The following is a 19,684-nucleotide window of genomic DNA, read 5'->3' as shown; positions in this document are numbered from 1 at the left end:
AGAGAGAGAGAGAATGAGGAAAAGCTTACGATTGGGTGAATTGGAAGCCACTGTTGGCTGTATAGACAAAGTCACTTTACCCAGGATCAGCATCATGACTCACGGGTCAGGATGAGTAGAGAGTCAAGACTCAAGTACCTGCGTAGAGCATCAATCACCATCAAGACCAGCTTGTCGAATGGGGCTGCCGGTGGCTCGCCATACTCGGTAACGGCATCAAAACTGGCCAAACCGGGTAACAGCGGCTTATAGGGGAAGAAGCCGGTAGCGAAGATGAGGATGGCCGCGGGAATCACGAGGTTGGCAGCTACCAGCAGGATAGAGCCCCAGACGCCATCGCGCCGGGTTTGACGCGACGACATGGGTAAAGTAGGGAAGTAAGAAGTTGAAGGAGGAGAAAGAGAGGAAAAGTGAGACCGTGAGACAATGTATGTATGGGGTGTGAAAATGAGAGTAAGAAGTAAGATTAACCCAAGGTGAATATGAAAGGAAAAAGGACAGAAAATCCGGAGAGACAATAAGGGTTTAGGGGAAAACGATGCCCGTTATACACAAACAAAACAAAAAGTCAGAATATCGCAATTGATCGAAACAGCAGGAGCTGACTGTACGTATCAGGCTGGTGTTAAGAATGGTGCTATGGTGCTATTATCGAGAGTCCCCCCATCCTCGACCCTCGCTTGACTTGCGACTTGGCTGCTCTTCCTGGTCTCGAGAATGGGGTCGATGAGAAGCGCTTGTGCAAAGGCGATTGGCAGAACCAAGACGGATTCACGCCAAGAGCAAGGCCCCTGCAGAGGACGGAGCCCCATGGCTTGGCGCAGGCTCCATCAACCACGCGCCTACATCGGCAGCTCCCGACCTGCCATTTCGTGACGGCCAGCGGTAATATTACTTACGACTTGGCATTGTATTGTATCGAGGGACAACGTAAAATTTGCTGCGCGTCAGGTATGGTTTAAGATGCCTCGTGAGATAACCTCGAGTTGTTATATATATATATATATTAAAAAACAACAGATCCCCTGAACGCCGATTTTTTTGCAACCCAGAAATGTTACCTCCCAGTACCAAATTCTGCCCCCCCCCTTCTTCTTTACATTCCGTGTTCCATTTTGGCCAGCTTTCTCTGGGGGTCGGAGCCCCTCTGATGGGATGCTTCATGCCCTCCTACTTTACCCCCCCCCCAAATCTTTAAGACTGTCTCCAAGAGATTCGGTTTGAAGCTTTCCTCCAGCATGCCATTAGAAACATGCTCATGAATGGACAATTAGACTTTCGCCCCAGTCCTAGATTGAGACTGAAAGCTCTTGGTGTTTATCGTGATTTCAAATAGGTTTGAGCAGAAAGCCCCCCTCATTTCTTGAGGTTGTTCCTCTTGGGACCCTTCATCGGGAATACAATCGAAGACTTCTTGCCTCTCCTCTTCCTGCTGTCCTTCCTCCCGATGGACTTGCCACTCTTAACACCAGAGAGAGTGGGCTTAGCGCCATCAACATCCATGGCAGCTGCTTCATGTCAGCGATCCGAAAAGAAAAGAAAATAGAAAAAAAAAGAAAATCACAATCTAAGCTCAGTCGTAAACTTACTGTCATCTTTGGTCTGAGTGCTCTCCTTGGGCTGCTCAGCAGTAGCCTCACTCTCCTCCTTCATCTCAATATCTGGCTTGGGTGCCTGGGCAATAGCCATCAACTTGGCTGAAAGACGCTCCAGACGCGCTGCCTCAACTGGACCAGCAATATTCTTCTTGAACCGCTGGTGGTTCTCCTTGATCCTGCTCGCTCTCGCGCTCTTGGCCATTTTTTGCGACTCTTTCGTTGACTGAAAGGAAAAGCAGGGGTTATCTGTGAAAGTGTCTGGTGTGAAGTGTGGTTGAGATAGAGGGTCACGGTTAAAAGCATCAAGTGAAAGCGAATTTTTTGGACCTCCCTTCAATACCAGCGCGACGGCCCCTTGTGCACAGCTGGTGAGATACAATAACGTACCAGTACAAACTACTAGCGCTTATCGTCCAAAAAATTTTAGGTACTGGGACTTCCTCGGTACCCCACACTCGCAGCCCCAGTTGCAACCGCATGTACCGCCGCCCCACGTTGCAAGGCAGCTGCCAGCATGGATTGGATTGGCGCACTCGTTTTCTGCCAGAGAACGCCGCCTTTTTGTTCGGCAGCAGCAGCGCCGACCTCATTGAAGAACAGCATTGTGCTCGCGCCATAGCCCAGGGAGAAGGCCAGCACCGTCAACGTCCTGTTGCTGGCTCCTCGGCGTATCAGTCCCCCTCACCTTTACATCAGAAGTATATCCGCCTGAGAGGGCACGTGACTGCAATCGCTGGAATCACGCTGACCAAAGGCGCCACGAAGCAGTCATTTGCTTACGTCGCGACACCATTACCCAAGGGTCAGCTCATCCTCAGACGAGTGAGGGACTCCTGCGAAACCTGCCGATATTGTTTTGTTTTGAATAGGATTCGATAAAACGATACACCGTCACCGTCTTCTTATCTTGTGCTTGGCAGCCCAAGCAGCAACATTCGGCACCGCTTGCCCGCAGGATCGGGACTCCAGCGACTCCTCTCATCAGGAAGCTGATACCCGTCACCCATCGTCACTTGTCATCATCTGTGACCCTTGATTCGTCAAGCATCCGGCAGTCTCTGCTTCACGCTCCTTCTTCGACGAAACATCTTCAGCGGGGCCCCCCCAGCGCAGGCTCCGACAAAAAGTGGGCGACCAGAATGAGCGACCGCTCTGCTGAGGTGCAGAGCCTCATCCGGACCATCCAGATCCCGGCCATCTCAAAGACTGCGCTCCAGGCCATCTGTACTATGAATGGTCTGCCCAAGACCGGCAACAAGAGTGACCTCCAGCGCCGCATCATTGCCCGTAAGTGATGATGGCATGCGTTCTTATTTCTCAATCTCTCTCACTGGACTTCTTGTTTCCTTTCCCGCCTTCTTCAGCTCTTACTCGCTCTCACTCACTCCTCATATATCTCTCTCTCGCTTTATTTCCTCGCACCCTAACCCTCTCATTATTCTTCTCCCTCAATGTGAAATTACCATACATACCATTCCAGCACGCCATGGCTGACCGCCCTGGGAAAGATATCAACTCGTGCAGCGCCGAAAACGACTGGCAGCGCCTGAAGGAAGTCAGGGAGAGCATCATCCAAAGGGCGCCCATTCATACCCACCACCTGGTTTCCTCGGCCCAGTCGCAGCCGCAATCTACAAGCCAAACCAGGTCCCAGTCGCACGCTCAGATGCAATCTTCTAGTTCGGCCCAACCGTCAGCGCACCAAGCGCATCCAACTCATCAACCTCAGTCCTACCCCCAACCTCAGTCACATACTACGTCACTCTCGCCAGCGCATACTCTAAGTCTCCCCTCACAACCTCAACCGTCAGCGACTTACTACCCACCACCTACTTCGAGGCAGTCCCATTATGCCTTGCCTGGTTATCCCCCTGCGCCCTACGCTCCAACGACACCAACCTCCCTTCCAAGACCAGCTAACCCTCAAACTGTCCCTTACCACACCATGGGCACCGCAGCTAGTCGCTCGCGGCCAGCTGGTGGCTATATAGCACCAACTATCACCTACAAACCTAGCCCTTTCTATGAACCGCTGTACCAGGTTGGAGAGGTCAGGACTCTAGAGAGTACGTCGTCCCCCAACAGCCTTTTATTTTTTTTTATTTTTTTTCATTTGTCATTTTTCGTTTTGTTTTCATTGTTTTCATTTTTTTCATTTTTATTTATTTATTTATTTATTTTTTTTTGCAAGTCGTTTGCCTTTTTATTCCCCAACTCCCTCAGGAGTAGTTGTCTTTTGATCTAGCTAACTCCAATCAAAAAAAGTCATGACTTCTCATAAGAATACGAAGGTGATCCCAATTAAGGTGCAAGATCACCCGGCGCTTCAGTTGTGTGTCAACGACCACTCCATGAGGCTGATGGTCTTTTGCGCTGGGGGCAACACTGGTGTCCAAGATGTCGCATTTCCCTACCAGTGTGAGCTCAAAGTCAATGGTGGTGAAATCAAAGCAAACCTCCGCGGCCTGAAGAATAAGCCCGGGTCTACTAGACCTGTGGACATCACGGATGCGCTGCGGCTGAAGCCCCACTACCAAAACAACATCGAAATTACTTACGCCTTGACGCAAAAGGTAAAACGCAGTCGCCACGAGACCCGGAGAGGCACAGCGTGGCAGAGCTATTAGATCGAGGAAGGCTGACACAGGGATGCAGAAGTTCTACGTCAACTTGATCGTCTGTAAGACGATGTCGATTGAGACCCTGGTCGATAAGATTCGGAACAAAATCCGAAAAGACTCGGTCGTCGCAGAGAGTATGTTTCGTCCTGTCTGCTTGTATGGTTTCGTAAACGGCATTAACGGTTGCAGTCACAAAAAAGGCCAGCGATCCCGATGTGGTGGCTATGGCTCAGAACTTGAGCTTAAAGTGCCCTCTTTCTTACATGAGACTCAAAAAGCCGGTCCGCGGCATCGGCTGCAGCCACATCCAATGCTTCGACGCTACATCCTATCTCCAACTACAGGAGCAGGGCCCGCAATGGCTCTGCCCTGTCTGCAACAAGCCGGCGCCATACGAGCAGCTGGCTGTCGACGAGTAAGCCTTGACATCAGCTCCAAGCTCGACAAAAAAAAAAAAAAAAAAAAAAAAAAAAAAGCTAACGCCCGCAGATACGTCCAAGAAATCCTCCTCAAAACCCCCGAATCCGCCGAGCAAGTGACTATCGAGCCAGACGGCCAATGGCACCAGCCCGACGCCCCGCGCGCCGCCTCCACCCCGCGCCGTCCACAACCGACAGCCAGCTACTCCGTCGACGATGATGATGTCGTCGAAATCAGTAAAGTCGTCAGCGGCCCCAGCCGCAGCACAGCAACCCCCTCTGCCGCCCCGCTCTCCTCATCCGCCACTCCGCTCATGGCCACGCCGCCGAGCGTCGCTTCCGCGGCCACACCGGCTCCGCGGTCATCCAACAAACGGCCGCCGCCAGAAGTTATTGATCTGACGCTGTCGGATGACGACGAGCCGCCGCGCCCGGTGAAGAGGGCAAATTATGGGACTGGGTGCTCGGGCGGCGCGTACTAGGGGAATGCGTCCGCTGCGAAGGCGCCTGGGTCTGCGACCAGCAAGGTCGGGAAGCAGAAAGAGGGGACTTCGTCGTCGCCTGCTAGGGCGAGGAAGGCCTCTGGGAGTCAGAAAGGGTCTTCGCCTTTGCCTAAGCTGCGGTGAGGAGAAGAGAAATGATGAAGATGATGGCGGTATACCGGAACCTGCTTTGCAGTTTCTTCGTTTGATATTATGTTTGTGTACAATTCTTTTTATCTGCTTTTTTTTTTTGCCGTGGTTCATCCCGGTAAAAACAAAGAAAGCTTTTTCAACTTTTCTGCTTTCTACATACTCCAAGACGGGCGGCATGGACTGGCGTTTGGGGGGTTTACCTCATTAGTTTTTCCTCTTTTTTTTCCCCCTTTTTTTTGTCACAATTCTTCGCTGTATGATGTTTTTAATCAGGATTGGCCTACCCATATAGGGGCCTGATAGTAGGAGGGATTTAGCAAGCGGGTGGGAAACGGAAGAACACAGGGAAGGCAACTGATTCTTCAACTCGATTGGCAGAATGGATTCGTTACGGCTAGATGGTTTGCTTGCTTCGGGGTTTTGACTCGACCAACGGCGCATACCAGAAAGTCGTATTCAGGGTTCATTGCTCGTTTTGCTCTCGTAGCTTCTATTACTTAGTTAAAGCTTTTGTTTGCTGTTCCTGGCTTAAGGGACGCATGGGATGGTTCGTTTGCTGCTAACTGGTCTGGTCTCTGGATCTACTCGAATGGAATGAGAGATACCATTCATTCATGGATTTTGTAGCTCGCGGATGTGTGTGTTTTCTGCCCTATACTGCCGACAACCAAGGCTGTGTGGTACTGGGCCCGGGTTGAGGTGATGTTCCAACTCCTGATATTGCCTAATCGCATATACTGGATATATGCATAAGTTGGTTCATCCCATCTCTTGGCGTGCCGTTGACCCTGACCCTGGCCTTCAATCAACGTCATACGCAGCGGAGACGAAGACCAGCCAACAAACGTCGTTCACCTCCCGCCAGTCTGCTCGCTGAACCTGTCTCCTGAGCAGAGCCCGACTCTTTACAGCGTAGGTTTTGCAAATCAAACCGACACTGTAGGGTTGAATCAGAACACATTGCTGAGCTCTTCCCACATAAAGCTCCTCGAATAGACCGCCCCCCCCCCTCGGCCCTCGACCGTCGTCCTGCGAGCGAGCTTGACGTCTAGCTCGAGCTTTCCAGTTTCCTCTGCTACCGCCTGCATAACGGCAGCCTACGATCCTCTATTCCAGACCTCTGGCTGTTCGCGACCGAAAAGACCGCCTATCACACACACAAGGCCGGCCGTCTTTAGAAGCTCAGCGTTTCCTCTTAGCCGGATCAACCATTGCCACATTTCTCACCCGACCCCTGCGATTTTAACCTCATCCTTCCTATCAACTGCCAAATACTCTCATAATCCCACTGAACAGGCAAAAATAAAAAGGCAACGATGTCCACCTTCGACCCCGTCATGCCCCCTTACAACTCCTCCGACCCCTCTGCCCGCTTCCTCTCCGCTTCCTGTCTCGATTTCCTCCTCATCGAGCTCGTCCCCATGGCGTATCGCGTCACAAACGACTTGGAACAAGCCGCGCGCGAGAAGGAGCTCTCCTCTTCCTCCAACACGTCTTCTAATCCCACACCAATCCCCGGCAATGGGGTAGAGGGGGAGGTGAAGAATGGGGGTTGGAGAATAGAGCGTGACTTCCACGCCCTGGAAAACGAGCCCGGTGCTCCCGGGAGCGTAATGGACGAGGAAGAAGAGAGGGAGGCAGTCTTTTGGCGGCTGGAGAGGATTGGGTATAGGGTTGGGCAGGGGCTGGTGGAGCGATTTTCGAAGGACAGGCCACGGTTTAATGACACGCTGGATGTGATTAAGTTCTTGTGTAAGGATCTGTGGACGCTGGTGTTCAGGAAGCAGGTGGATAATTTGAAGACGAATCATCGGGTAGGTTCTTTATCTCCGGGACGGGGAACAGGAGTGATTGCTAATGAGGGAATGGCATTACAGGGAGTGTATGTCCTGACGGATAACTCCTTCCGGCCGTTTGCCAGGATGAGCGCCGAGGTGAGCAGTCAGGCGGTTATGAGGGCTCAGCCGGTATGTTATTCCTTCGTCCTTTCTACTCACATTCTCATATCCCTCACACAAACTGCTATAGTTCCTCTGGTTCCCCTGCGGCATCGTACGCGGCGCGCTGGCGGCAATGGGCATCACAGCGACAGTGCAGGCTGAGACGAACGAGCTACCTACAGCCGTGTTCCAGATCAAGATCGTGCCGCCTAAGACATAAATCCTTTCCCCTCCTTCTTCTTTTTCTTTTTCTTCTTCTCCTCCTTCTTCACTCTCGGGCTAAGTAATATCAAGCTCCGTCTTTCACCCAGCCATGATCTCGTAGTGGTTAGGGTGGGAAAAAAAAAAAAGAGTGAAGAGCTCGGTTATGGAGAGAGTAAACCGAAAGAAAAAGAAAAGACAAGAAAAGTCAAGCCCCGCCCGACCAATTTGCCCCCAACCTAATACCCGTCATCCTAAGAGAGGGAGGCTCTCTTGTGAATCATCCCTGTGAGCTCTCTGTTTTTGAGGGTACACAGGCTCTTAGCACGTTTTGCGGCCGGGGGGTTGTCCTCAAACTCAACGTTGTCTGCACAAGATGGGCACGGAAGCGTCTGCTTATGTCCTACGGTTGGGAATGTTTCTCCTTGCCTTCTAGAACAAACATAGGTACATGAACACATCCGGGCTACACGCAGACGTCGGGGGCTAAACTTGGGAAGATGCATACATGTCCATGATGATAGAACCATTATAAGGAATTGTGAGGGGTAAAGGGTTATTATTACGGGACACAAAGCCAGTAGGCTCGGCGTGATAGATGGCAGCCGTGTTAACGGACAACCAAGGTAGAATCTAATATGCATAATGACCTCACCTACATGTGGATACACTCCAAACCTCCGAACTAACGTACCTCGATCATGCATGCATCCCGGACCTTTCCAGCCGGCTAGATGGAGCACCACCGCCCCAATCCCATCCCCCCAATGTACCTGACCATCACCAAAACCACACCATACAAGGACACCTGCGGAACTTCACACACATTTCAACGTAATTCTATTAAAAAGTATCTACCCCATCCATCCCAATCAATCAAGCAAATTCCATAACCTCATCGTCATGCGAATAGAGCCATCAAGGGTAGGGCACGTATCCGCTTAAAGCTATCTAACGAACGTCTCTTGGCTCAAGTGATTACCATGCGTCGCCGGCAGAACCCGAAGGATTGCCGACCCAGGCATTGAATTATGCAGCCCGGACCGCATCGGTGATGGAGAAAGCCCCAATCCGGAGCTGAAATCTTAGCTGGGAAATGGGGAACCTTGATGGTCGAGGTAACCAGTTATCTGGCTAGATCCATTCATTCAATGGGACCAGGCGACGGTTCCCTAGACCGACACAGTTCTCGACCACTCATTCATCCTCCTTTACAACCTAGATCCAAAAGGAGAAAACCAAATCAGCCTCTAATCCCCCGAAAAAACGCTGGGAAAACTAGGACAAAAAAGAAACGTGCGGAAAGTTTGTTTATTTTTTTTTGCTCTACCGGCTGCGGTGGCAAACGGGGACTACGACTGCCCTTCCAGCAAGACCATCCCTCTAGCCGAGCCGAACCAAGCCAAGACAAGCACGCCTGCCATGTAACGACACAAGGCAAAAAGAAAACGAAAAAGAAAAGGGGAAAGGGGTGAAATATTTACTTCTGAGGGGGGCTGTGGACGAAGTCAACGCCCTTCTGAATGTTGCCCTTCAGACCCTTGATAGCAGTTTCGAGCAGCGCCTTCTCCTTGTCGGTGAGGTCACCCAGGATGTCGATGGCCTTCTCAGCACCGTTGGGCTGAGATGTGTTAGCGAGTGCCTATGCTATGTGAAGTTCCAAAGGGACGTACGCCAAGCTCAATGGGAACAGAGAAGAACTCAACGCCGGTCTTCTTAGCAATCTCCTCGCCGCCCGGAATGCCAGGCAGGTAGACGTAGCTGGGCTCAACAAGGCCCTTGGCGCCCTTGGCGGCCTTGAGAAGCTTCTCGGCAAAGCTGGGAACTGTCAGCAGAGCTACGACCAACCAAACCGTTTTTTTTTTAAGTAGACCTACCGGTAGCCAGCATAGGCCATGGACAGAGTAGCGGAGCCAGCGCCGTCCTTAGCCTTGACGACCTCATCACCACCGAACTGGACGCGGTTGACGAGAGCATCGTACTTGTCATCAGGAATGGTGACGGCCGGAGTGACCTTGCTGAAGAGAGGAACAATGGTCTCGCCGGAGTGGCCACCGACGACGGGGACGGTGAGCTCCTGAGGGTTGCTCTTGCCAACAATCTCAGCGACGAAGGTCTCGGCGCGGACAATGTCGAGGGTGGTGACACCGAAGAGACGGCGAGGGTCGAAGACTCCCTTGCCCTTCAGAACCTCGGCCGAGATGGGGACAGTCGAGTTGACGGGGTTGGAAATGACCAGGATGAAGGCCTTGGGGGCGACCTCAGCAGCGACCTCGATCAGGCCCTTGACGATGCCGGCGTTGATGTTGAACAGGTCGTCACGGGTCATGCCAGGCTTGCCTAGAAACTGTCAGCTTTGCGACTTCACCTGTAGAGAGGGCAGGACCACATACGGGGAACGCCGGCGGGGATGATGATGATGTCGGCATCCTTGAAGGCAGCCTTGGCGCCCTCGTTGGGGGGCAGGAAGCCGCTCACTTTCTGCAATGTGTCAGCCTATCAGACTTTTTCAATTTCAGCCAACTCAACACAATCTGCCGCTTACCGCGTTGGACGAGATGTGAGACAGATCGGCCGCGACACCGGGGGTGTTGACGACATCGTAGAGAGAGAGCTCGTCAACGAGGGGCGAGAGCTTCAGGAGCAGAGAGAGGGGCTGTCAAAGTCCGTTAGCCACTATTATCAAAGCGCTGATATTGTCCCTCTGAAGAGACCTACCTGGCCAATGCCACCAGCAGCACCAGCAACGACTGTCGCAAAGTTAGGTCCGCTTTTTTTCTAAAATCGCGCAGGGCTCGTGACACGGGATCCTTTGGCGTTGCTTACCGGCCTTGACCATTTTGCTTAAATGGTGAGATGAACGGTCGAACTTGGAAGGAGGGGTAGTCTGAATGCGCGGGGTAGCCTCGAGTTAGCGATGAGCTCAGAGCAAAGACCCAATTGGTGAGAACAATGGTAGAAAACACGGCGGAGAGAGAGCTACCTGGAGGCGAAAGTGGCAGAAACCAGCACAATGGCACGCAAGTGATGAAATGCCTGTTGTTGGGGGGAAGATATGAAATGAGGTGCTCGCAAGCCGAGAGCAGCTTGGCAGCTTAAGTACAGTTTGGCGGGGTCATGCATCGTGGGGTCCTTCTGGCCCCCCTGCCAGCCTGTCTGGGCCGTTGTTTTGCCTGTCTGTCGCCAGAAGTGACGAACCAAGAGGGGGCGCCCAGTGGCCCTCCAGCGGCACCTCAGGGAAAGCTCCGCCCCGCATTGCTTCCGCCCGCGTTGCAGCGGTTCCAGGGACAACCGGCTCAATTACATAACAAACGAGCCATGACAGCGTTTTGGAGGTGAAAAACGGCGGGTAGCCGCCCCGGTTGCCGGTTTTCTTAGCCTAACTTCATGCGAGCGATACTGCGTCCGAGAATTGGGTCCTCTAAGAACGTTTTCTACGATTTTTGGGCGCCATCATCGACCCCTTCGCCGCCCTTCCCCTCAGCCCCCTTAGCCATACCCGAGAAATGCCCCATGTTTCCGCGTCAAACATGTGCAATCCGAGGCCCGGTTCCTCGGCCTGGCAAATCGGGCAAGATCGGGACTCCGCCATGTTTCTACATCCGACGCAGCCCGCCGGGCACCGCTAGTAGCCACTTTGACTGGAGCGCTGACTGACCGCTGGACAATTCGATGGCATTCCAACACAAATTGGTTTTTTCCCGCAAATCCAAATGTCATCACACACACCATAAAGCACACAAAAGTCCACGAGCGCGCAGCAAAGACTTGGCACGAAGAGCGTTGCACACGCCCCCCCCTGATTAGGGTATGTATATGTATTCTGCCGCAGTTCCATCCCCTGGCCCTGGCCTGCACAATGACCCGCTTTTGATGATGGAGTGATGATTGGATGTCCGTCCTTGTTTTGGAAAACCGGTATCAAACGCCGTGGCCCATCCCGAATGCAAAAGCAATGCTGACACAAACCCGTTCCTGTCCTTATCGCCCTGCATTCTGTCGTCTGTTCTGCGCCGTCTGGCAGGGGACTGCGGTCTCGATACAGGGATACATATTCAGGCTTCCCCAACCCCTTCTCCGCGTCGCTCACCCCTTACTGCTTGCCAGCAGCAGCGGCACGGCGGGCAGCCGCACCACGGAGCTTCTTAGGGGGCTCGGGCTTGACGGGCCTTTGAGAGCGGAGGATGGCGCTGGCGCGGGCAACAGCAGCCTGGCGGAGGTCGGCGCGGTAGCCGTGCTTAGCAGCCTGGCTGGCGATAGCCTTGTAGGCCCTGTTGAGAGTCAATATGTCAGCACCCCGTGCTGTCCTTTCCTGACCAGTGTCGAAAAAAAAAAAGAGGAAGGGGGAGGGGGTTTCTCCCATACTTGCGAGCAGTCGACTTGTAGGTGACAGTGTAGAGGCTGGAGGCAGGCTTGTTGGCAGCCTTAACCTTCTTGGCGATCACCTTGACGCCCTTCTCAGCAGGAACGATGCCGAGGGCCTGTATACATTTGTCTTGTTAACTCCCAATTCCTGCCTCGTGGGGGCCGCTCGGATCGGATCTGTCCGTGGTTGTATCATCGTACCTTGTCGTTGACGAAGCCAGCATGCTGTTCCCCAGAGTTAGCATAGCCCGAAAACTCCCAAGTCTAAACTTTTCCTCCGTACCTTGCGCGAGTGCTGGTTGGTCAGGTTGAGGGCATCGCGGGAGAAGGTGCCGGTCCGCTGCTTCACGAGGAAGCTGTTGTAGTTGCCTGTAGATCAGGAATAATCCGTCAGAACCCGGCCAAATCTCGCATTATCGCATTCTGAGCCGGATAGTACATACGGGACACCTCCCAGATGAGATCAGCGGAAACGTTGGACATTTTTGACGGCGTAGACGTTGGGCAACGAGGCGTTCTCAGGGTCGAAGTCGGCTGCAGATTTTCGTGATCTTGAATTTCAGATCCTCACCTTGAATTTTGGCGACCCCAGGGCCCTGCTGTGGGCTCGCGTAATCTGCTTCTTTGGGGTTAGCGCCACACCCCATCAAACAAAACATCGCTGACTAAGCATAATACGTACCCCTTGCCCTTGGGGCCTTGGCAGACTTGGCTCGTGCACAGCCTGGTGGGGTCAGTGAGCTCCGACTTTCGTCATGTGGTTTGCAGGGCCGGGCGACGATCACTCGCTGAACTTTGAGGCCTGGGAGCTGTCGCTTCAAGTCTCACCTCAGCTTTTGTCTCCTTGAAATCCATGGTCCCGCGACAACCATCGGGGCTTCTTGTTTAGAGCCCAAGGAATGCTCTCCAACGCTGCATAACAACTCTCCTTCGTTCGCTTGATTTTCTTTCTTTTCCATCTCTGTTTTCTTCCGCTTCGGGTTTTTTTTTTCGCCTTCTCGAGCATCTGATCTGCGACGCTTCCGAGGCCTCCGAGTTGCCTTGATATTGCCCCCGAACCACCCACATCTTTGTCTGCGCCCGACAGCCTCGTGATTCACGTCGTCAACTTCAGTAACCCTTACTTCAAGATACTTCTCTGAAAGCTTTTCTACCCACGCGCCGATATCCTTTAAGCTCCTTAAACAAATCATTCGTCACCGAAACCAACGAGCAAGATGTACCTCCTCTACGCGCTAATCGCAACAACCCTCCTCTCGGGCACAGCTCTCTTCCTGACCCGCTCGTACTGGCTGCCATCCGTCCAGAACCTCTTCAGCTACCTGCCCTTTGGCACCGATTACTTCTACACCAACCTGCCCAACTCGTTCGAGGGCGATATCGAGTCTGGTCTGTCGTCAGCCAATTTCGACCTGGCAGGCAATGTGGCAGACGGCGATGGGCGCGCTGGCCTCGACGACAAGGCAAAGCGCGAGATCCTCAGGATCATGAAGCGGCGCCGGCTTAACTTTGATGAGGCGCGCAGGGTGTACATGGAGCAGCGGTTTGCGGCTGCTGGAATTGGTGCCGACGGCAGGCCGAGGGATCCTAAGTTCGTCAGCTTTTCATGAAGGAAAGGCTTTCATAGAGGGGATGGGGAAGTGTTTAAATCAAAGGAAGGGAATTTGTGTTCTCATGCTTGGCCTTTTGTCTGTTTTTTGTTTGTTTGTTTGTTTGTTTGTTTGAAGGTGTGTTGGTTGGGCTGATCTGGTCTGCTGTCCTGTCCTTCCACTCTTTTGGAACATTGCTCTTTCCTATGTACATAGCGCTGTCGTGGTTTTCTTTTCCTTTTGCGTCACTCTCATTTATTTGGGGCTGTGGCAAGGCGTTCAGGGGAAGTTACTGAGGTTTGAGTCGGAGTATGGACGCTGGTGAAAGGCCCATGCTTGTGAGTCCCTGAGTGATTCTGGCACATCTCACAGGTCTCAAAGTTATACCCCAACTATGATGCCAGACAAGTTGTGATTTTATTGTCTCATTTTGTTGCCGATAAACCCTCGATTGAGTACGAGGTTCCGGCAAGCTTTCAAAAGAGAGGCAACTTACATCAACGTAGCCGCTGTCTCATACAAGACCGCACGCTTAGCACATTGTCCAATGCCCCCTCTTCGACATATTTGTCATCCAGCTAGAATCCAATGACCTTGCCGAACTGACGATGTCAGGGTACTTTGATGCTGTCAGACCCCTCATCATGTACTGCTTAAGAGGCTGGACTCGCCGATGTCTGCATTCAACCATGCCTCATCCCATAAGGGTTCGGTATTAATTGATGTCTCGGCTCTTGTCCAAGTTGCCCTTTGTGCTTCAGGTCCTCTCGTCCACTGTTGGGACCATATCTAGGGACGAAATGATCTCCGCGGCAACAAGCTGAACTAGTCATTATCTTCAGCGTCACTTCATACCCAAACCTGAATCAATCTCACATAACAAGCCCGGTCTCACTCAACCCCTTCGATCCGAAGAATAAGACGTAGAAATTCACCCCGCCCCTCTGCAGACATTTCACCCGCGGCCGGTCCGACGCCCAATGAGGAAAAACACAGCCAGGCTCAGGACGGCCACGGCGCCGGCGACGGCAGTGGCCATGACCAACGCGAACTTCCAGACCACCGACTCTTCGCCGGGCGGCTTGGTCGGGGGTTCGCGCGGGATTCGCATGGGCATATCCGGCGTGTCCCAGTCCGCCATGGTCATGTAGGAGTAGCCGCGGACGTAGTCTTCCCGTAGGCTACTTCTCTCCTCGTTGGGCACCGTCCGCTGGGTGTCCGGGAAGTGCCAGTAGCCGATGGCTGGCGGGGAAAGGCATGATGAATATGTTTATATATATATATATATATATATATATATATATATGTACTTTTTTAGGAAAAAGAAAGAAAGTAGAGGATGCTCTCGGAGTTGGGAAAGAAGAAATCTGGGCCGGAATGGGCTAAATGAAATTATTTTTTCGCATAAGTCACGTCCCAAGTTGCAATCACGATTTTCACATGTTGTTGTCATGGGTGATCTACAGTTCACAGGACGCATATTTGGCTGTCAGGATGGATTTCATGTCCAAAGGTCTGAGAGCTACCTATCTTGCAATGTTTCGATCTGTGCTGTCATTCCTGCTGGTGTATGAAGCAGTGTCTTGTTGTCGTAGGATGGATAGCTCCCAGGGGAAATCTTCATGACAGTAACGTTAGCTGAGGTTACTGTGTCTTTGAACGACACTACGTCAGGGATGAAATCAGCGTTATGTATACTCACTTCTTGCAGTGATCGCTGCCGTAGCTTTGAATAGTCAGTACGCAAGTTTTAAAAACGGCCCTGCAAAATCAGCGTCATTATCTTGAGATTAGGACAAGACGCGTTTATTGTCAACCAGCTGATCCGAGTTACGTTCTTCGTTGATGTGTAGGTACATGTGGATGCGTGTTTTGGGAGTATGCTGATCAGATGAAAACTAGAGGTCAGCAGAAAACTGAAGTATCCTCACGTCTCTGTTCAGACAAAATCGCCCACTGATTGACGTTTACATGCTAAGGAGACGGAATGCTCTAATTAGGCCGTGGTCTCTGTGAACCATGAGGCTCGGCCTGGCAAGAGACTCCAGCTCCCATAAACAAGCAGGTTCCAATGATAAGGCTTGGGCATCAGACTCAGATAGACACACATGAGATCCAACACTGAGCATGCTGACAAAGCTCAAATACTCAGTAACATAAAAGAATTCTGGATCCAAACAATGTCGAGGATTTGATGTCGTGGAATCCTGGCAGCTAAAGCACGTGAGCGACACCACTTCACTCCAAAGCGCCTCACTGCTTACAACACTACGTTATGAAGTCTGTATCTCTGTTCGGCCAGCGGCTGCTTAAACTGAACTTGTTCCACTGGCACTACACATACACACACAATAATCCCATAGGGTTTAACTGTAATGAGTAATGGCTAGGTTTAGTTGAGACACGTATGGTAGCCCAAGTGTCGCAAGTGCGAAAACACATCGTTTGATGTCTCCTGAAAACTCATCGTAGGGATAAATTGAGACGACAAGATAGAGTATAGAAACACATGTATCTCGCGTCAAGCGTGAGAATTGAGATGCCCCTCAGGGTGATGTGCTTTTTTTTTCTTTTCCTTTTTTTTTTCACAACATGATCACAGTGTCTCTTGTAGAACACTTAGTTGATTACTCCGGTAAAGACTTTTGGTTAGTTTGACCGACCACGTCGTCAAGGTGCTCATCAAAAGAAAGGGTCTATATAGTCTTACATACTTGACTTCTTTGCAAATCTCACCGGCATTGGGCTAGCAATCTCTGAAGGGCAAAACACTTCGTGGATCTGACTACCCCCTGAGCCTCAGCCATCCCGCCACTTGAGCAAAACACTCAGTTGGTAAAATTTCTCTGCCCTCCGTTCACATTGCGACTTGTACGCGCAGCTGAAATAGGTACTGTAAATACCTTTTTTACAAATAAGTGAATTGTCAAGCCGTGTCTTTTTTAGCACGCGGTGTTGACAGTAGGGGGTTAATTAGGTAAGCAAGCGAACATATACCGTCTCTCCGGTGACGCACAGTCCTATCACGGCGAGATATCGGTGAATGCCCCTGACCTTCGGCAACGTAATTCTCGGGCCGTTTGCCCCGCTTGCCGACTCGGCTCCAAGTTGTTGGTGGGCTTCGGCTAGGCAAAGAGTTAGACTGAGGGCCTGGCCCAGCGACGACGGGCCCGCAGCCAGCAACTCAAGTCCTCCCCCCCACCCATTTTCAAGATTGATCGATCGTATCTTGCAGAGAGGCGACGAGAATTGAGGATATTGAGGATTGCTAATCACGCTGGAAAATAAAATGTATTTTTATTGATGTACTATCATTTTAATTTTCATTAGGTCTTGAATATTCAGGTAAATCTGCAGAATATATAGTAGGGTCAGTGGACTGACGTGTTCCATATCTGCCTTACCGAAGAAGACTAGAGTTTGTTGAACTTATGGCTTTTTCGATGAAATGTTTGATAATCTTTGCTTTGGGGCAATGCGCTGCCTTGGAGAAAGTCCTGAGTCCGCTCCAACGAAACGAGACCGACGACCTCCGGAACACGCTTGGCGTAAAACGAGTCTCTCGGGATAGAACTGGGCAAGCCATTACACAAGCCGACAGATAACTCTCACACATGATAAGGCGAGAGGCCAATTAAGCGGTGTGCTCGTGGTAACCTGTTTGGACAGTCTCTCAGAAAGGGAATTCCGTGGTGAGCAGACTGAAAAGGACAGAGCCTCAACGATTACACACTTGATTCTACATGGTCGCCAGCTGCTTAGAACGCTTCTAGACCAAGCTTAAAAACCGTCAAAAAACTCATATGCACTGTAAGTGTTGTGCAACAGCTGGCTAACAGGAACCTTACTGCCAGCATCATCATCATCATCATCATCATCAGCAGCAGCAGCAGCAGCAGCAGCAACACACAGTAAGTAGCAAACCTCCATGAGGCTGCCCGCTCCAGATATTGACCGGATTGGCTGAATGCTCTGGCCCTGTCCCTTCCACGCCACGTATGCATACCACACCAAGATAACTCGTAGCTGATATATCTTCATGTGTGTTGCCGGCTGACTGAGCCCCCTGCCAGCGGGGAATTCATGCCCGAGCCCGCGACAAGCATGTGCAACCTAGCTAAATGTATCTATCTTTTTTTTTTCCTGCCATGGAACGTCCAAGCCGCGTGAAAGGGGGGGGGGTAACCGCGGGTACGAACATGGTAGGCCTGATTGCCATCACTCAGAGCAATCTGTACACTGCGTCGACGACGAGCGTATCCAGTGGGCGTGCCGCGCCATCCTGTCAAGGTCGCACAGAGCTCACGACTCAGCAGTACGACGGCGGCAGAGTTCCTGCTACGCACCGTCTCATTTCGCTCACACCAATGCTTACCCAACTCCTTCTCATGTACCTTTCTCGGTGTAAGTGCCGGTACAGAAACCCACACAACGCACGATCAGCTCCGGTCCCACCCGCCATTGGTGTGTCGCTGGTGGGTGTGCACCTCGCAATACATCGTCGTCATCCCACAGCTGGATGGGTACCCGAGCAGGGTTAAGGTGTCGGTGTCCTCTTGCTCCGGTATGCACGTAACGAAGCGTTGTCACTTAGCAAACTTCGCTGACGGAGTAACCCCCTTTCCCCACACACACTCCTCTGATTTGTCTCCGCCTCCTTAACATAATTCAAGTCGAGACTTGTGATGGCGTCACCCGGGGCGTGTGTAGCTGGTGTGGCTGCTGAGCCTTGTCTCTGCAGGCGCTGGCTAGCTCGGAGCCAATTGGGGGTGTCTGGAGGAGGAGCGGTGGACGCAGCGCGTTTGGCCGCCGGTCGACGGATGAGCCCTTAGGTGGTGTGTGGGCAGTGGACGATCGCGGGGGGAGACGAAAACGGGCTGGCTCGGTTTGCCGAGGCCGCACAACCGAGCTAGCCAGGTCGAGGCTAAGCGGACAGTGGTTGTGGATATTACACCCCGAGGTGTGAGAAACGGACCGGATAATTCTGTGTTCCATTCCGCTTAGAACTCCGGTTCGTAGCATCTTTCTTTCTGGCAGCATAGGCATATGAGAAGAAAACCGGTGTCGCGAGACAAAGCGGGAGGCAATTTTCATGGGTTAGGGGATGCAAGCCAAGATCAGCCCGGCCTCTCGTGCCACGGATCGTTCCATGGTACAAGCTACATCGGAGGGTACTCGGCGTAGATGTACCGAGAAAAGCTCGCTCGGGATGGGAGGATAACAGATGGGACGAATTCGATGGATTGTTTTTGACGATCTCGTCAGGATTAGCGAATGGACCGTTATCAGCAGCGTTTCTGTTCAACGTGCGGCCTGTGAAAAGGGAGGGAAAAAAAAAGCAAAAGAGGCATTTCATTTTTCTGAGGCGATGGTAACCCGCAAATGTCTCTTGTCGTTTGGAAACTTTTTCTCTGGCAGTCTCCCGGGAAACAAAACGTGAGCGGTTTTGGCGTTGCTACGGGTCCTCAGAGCACATCTGGGATGCTGCGCCATCTGCTGCACACGCCCTTCTCGGCTCCACTCCCCTCCCCTGGCCAAAGAGTGGACCTCTCCCTGGCCCCTGTCCGCTTCCTCCCCCCACTTCCTCCCTGGTCCACAGACAATGTACAAGCTCACCCCCCCCCCAAGCCCCGACACGCCCCTTCCACTTTCCAGAACGGCCACGCTGAGACAGCCTGGTGAAGCACGGACCGGGACCTGCTTAGGCCCACAGAGACCCATTAGGGTCCACTTTCGTGCAGATGCCTGAGCTTCTTTGCCCCAGCGCCGCATTCACTGCAACCCTGAGCCCTGCTCTGGCTCTCACAAGATGAAAGCTCCGTTCGCTGTGACTTGATGCTGGGCGGATGCTGGGGTGGCGCCCGCCGCGTGCACATCCGGCCAATGTACCTTTTTTTTTTTCAGCGTAACGATCCATTGGGGTTGAGTCTTGGCCAGTAAGAAGGCCGCTGTTTTTCTGGTGGCAGCGGCAGCGGCAGCAACAGAAGCAGCAGCAGCACACTGGCGGCACTGCAGCGCTGCGACAGCACCTTGCCCGTGGGGCTCCAGGTCAAGGGCGCTCTCAGATTGGGTTGCCTTCCATGCCTTGCAGTGCAGGCCTTGCAGCCCTCGCAAGTTGCAACACAAGAGGAAGGCCTGGGCTGTGTGGCCTTCCTGCCCTGCCTGCCCTGGCACATTGGACGTCCCCATCCCCAACTTTTGACTTCCACTTTTGATCCAGCCGCCCCCCTCCACTCTTCCACTCTGGCCTTCTGGCACCGCACCTGGCACCTGGCAACTGGCAGTCCTGGGACCCCCTTCCCTTTTCCATTCTTCC

At 52.3% G+C, this 19,684-nt stretch overlaps 8 protein-coding genes across 8 annotated transcripts in view; 3 read left to right on the top strand and 5 right to left on the bottom strand.

Annotated features, from left to right (window-relative positions):
- Positions 1-362, bottom strand: part of CTHT_0070300 (uncharacterized protein) — a gene marked incomplete at both ends in the record, with an annotated part of 3,211 nt that extends 2,849 nt beyond the window's left edge. Inside the window, 2 exons of the mRNA XM_006697245.1 lie at positions 30-74; positions 139-362. Of these exons, the coding sequence (XP_006697308.1) occupies positions 30-74; positions 139-362 (269 nt within the window). The remainder of the gene's footprint in view (positions 1-29; positions 75-138) is intronic.
- A 994-nt stretch (positions 363-1,356) lies between these two features.
- CTHT_0070290 (uncharacterized protein) lies at positions 1,357-1,800 on the bottom strand (the record flags this gene model as incomplete). Its single annotated transcript, XM_006697244.1, has 2 exons — positions 1,357-1,508; positions 1,590-1,800. 2 exons carry the CDS (start codon positions 1,798-1,800, stop codon positions 1,357-1,359), a joined length of 363 nt encoding a protein of 120 aa, XP_006697307.1.
- A 275-nt stretch (positions 1,801-2,075) lies between these two features.
- On the top strand, positions 2,076-5,120 carry CTHT_0070280 (uncharacterized protein; the record flags this gene model as incomplete). Its single annotated transcript, XM_006697243.1, has 7 exons — positions 2,076-2,420; positions 2,519-2,885; positions 3,107-3,664; positions 3,864-4,171; positions 4,254-4,353; positions 4,409-4,634; positions 4,709-5,120. 7 exons carry the CDS (start codon positions 2,076-2,078, stop codon positions 5,118-5,120), a joined length of 2,316 nt encoding a protein of 771 aa, XP_006697306.1.
- Positions 5,121-6,589: 1,469 nt separating this feature from the next.
- Positions 6,590-7,433, top strand: CTHT_0070270 (uncharacterized protein; the record flags this gene model as incomplete). Its single annotated transcript, XM_006697242.1, has 3 exons — positions 6,590-7,087; positions 7,151-7,240; positions 7,302-7,433. The coding sequence occupies 3 exons, from the start codon at positions 6,590-6,592 to the stop codon at positions 7,431-7,433; spliced, it is 720 nt and encodes a 239-aa protein (XP_006697305.1).
- Positions 7,434-8,894: 1,461 nt separating this feature from the next.
- On the bottom strand, positions 8,895-10,253 carry CTHT_0070260 (malate dehydrogenase-like protein; the record flags this gene model as incomplete). The annotated part of the gene is made up of 7 exons (XM_006697241.1): positions 8,895-9,035; positions 9,088-9,232; positions 9,292-9,754; positions 9,808-9,895; positions 9,960-10,070; positions 10,133-10,164; positions 10,241-10,253. The coding sequence occupies 7 exons, from the start codon at positions 10,251-10,253 to the stop codon at positions 8,895-8,897; spliced, it is 993 nt and encodes a 330-aa protein (XP_006697304.1).
- A 1,254-nt stretch (positions 10,254-11,507) lies between these two features.
- On the bottom strand, positions 11,508-12,262 carry CTHT_0070250 (putative 60S ribosomal protein; the record flags this gene model as incomplete). The annotated part of the gene is made up of 5 exons (XM_006697240.1): positions 11,508-11,685; positions 11,780-11,895; positions 11,981-12,004; positions 12,063-12,148; positions 12,223-12,262. 5 exons carry the CDS (start codon positions 12,260-12,262, stop codon positions 11,508-11,510), a joined length of 444 nt encoding a protein of 147 aa, XP_006697303.1.
- Positions 12,263-12,996: 734 nt separating this feature from the next.
- On the top strand, positions 12,997-13,389 carry CTHT_0070240 (uncharacterized protein; the record flags this gene model as incomplete). Its single annotated transcript, XM_006697239.1, has 1 exon — positions 12,997-13,389. The coding sequence occupies one exon, from the start codon at positions 12,997-12,999 to the stop codon at positions 13,387-13,389; it is 393 nt and encodes a 130-aa protein (XP_006697302.1).
- Positions 13,390-14,323: 934 nt separating this feature from the next.
- On the bottom strand, positions 14,324-15,227 carry CTHT_0070230 (uncharacterized protein; the record flags this gene model as incomplete). The annotated part of the gene is made up of 3 exons (XM_006697238.1): positions 14,324-14,610; positions 15,071-15,094; positions 15,203-15,227. The coding sequence occupies 3 exons, from the start codon at positions 15,225-15,227 to the stop codon at positions 14,324-14,326; spliced, it is 336 nt and encodes a 111-aa protein (XP_006697301.1).
- Positions 15,228-19,684: the final 4,457 nt, after the last annotated feature.

The sequence above is a fragment of the Thermochaetoides thermophila genome (assembly GCF_000221225.1).
Source record: "Thermochaetoides thermophila DSM 1495 unplaced genomic scaffold scf7180000011822, whole genome shotgun sequence".
Lineage (NCBI taxonomy): Eukaryota > Fungi > Ascomycota > Sordariomycetes > Sordariales > Chaetomiaceae > Thermochaetoides > Thermochaetoides thermophila.
Note: the sequence above shows the minus strand (reverse complement) of the source record. Positions and strands in the feature narration are given on the sequence as shown.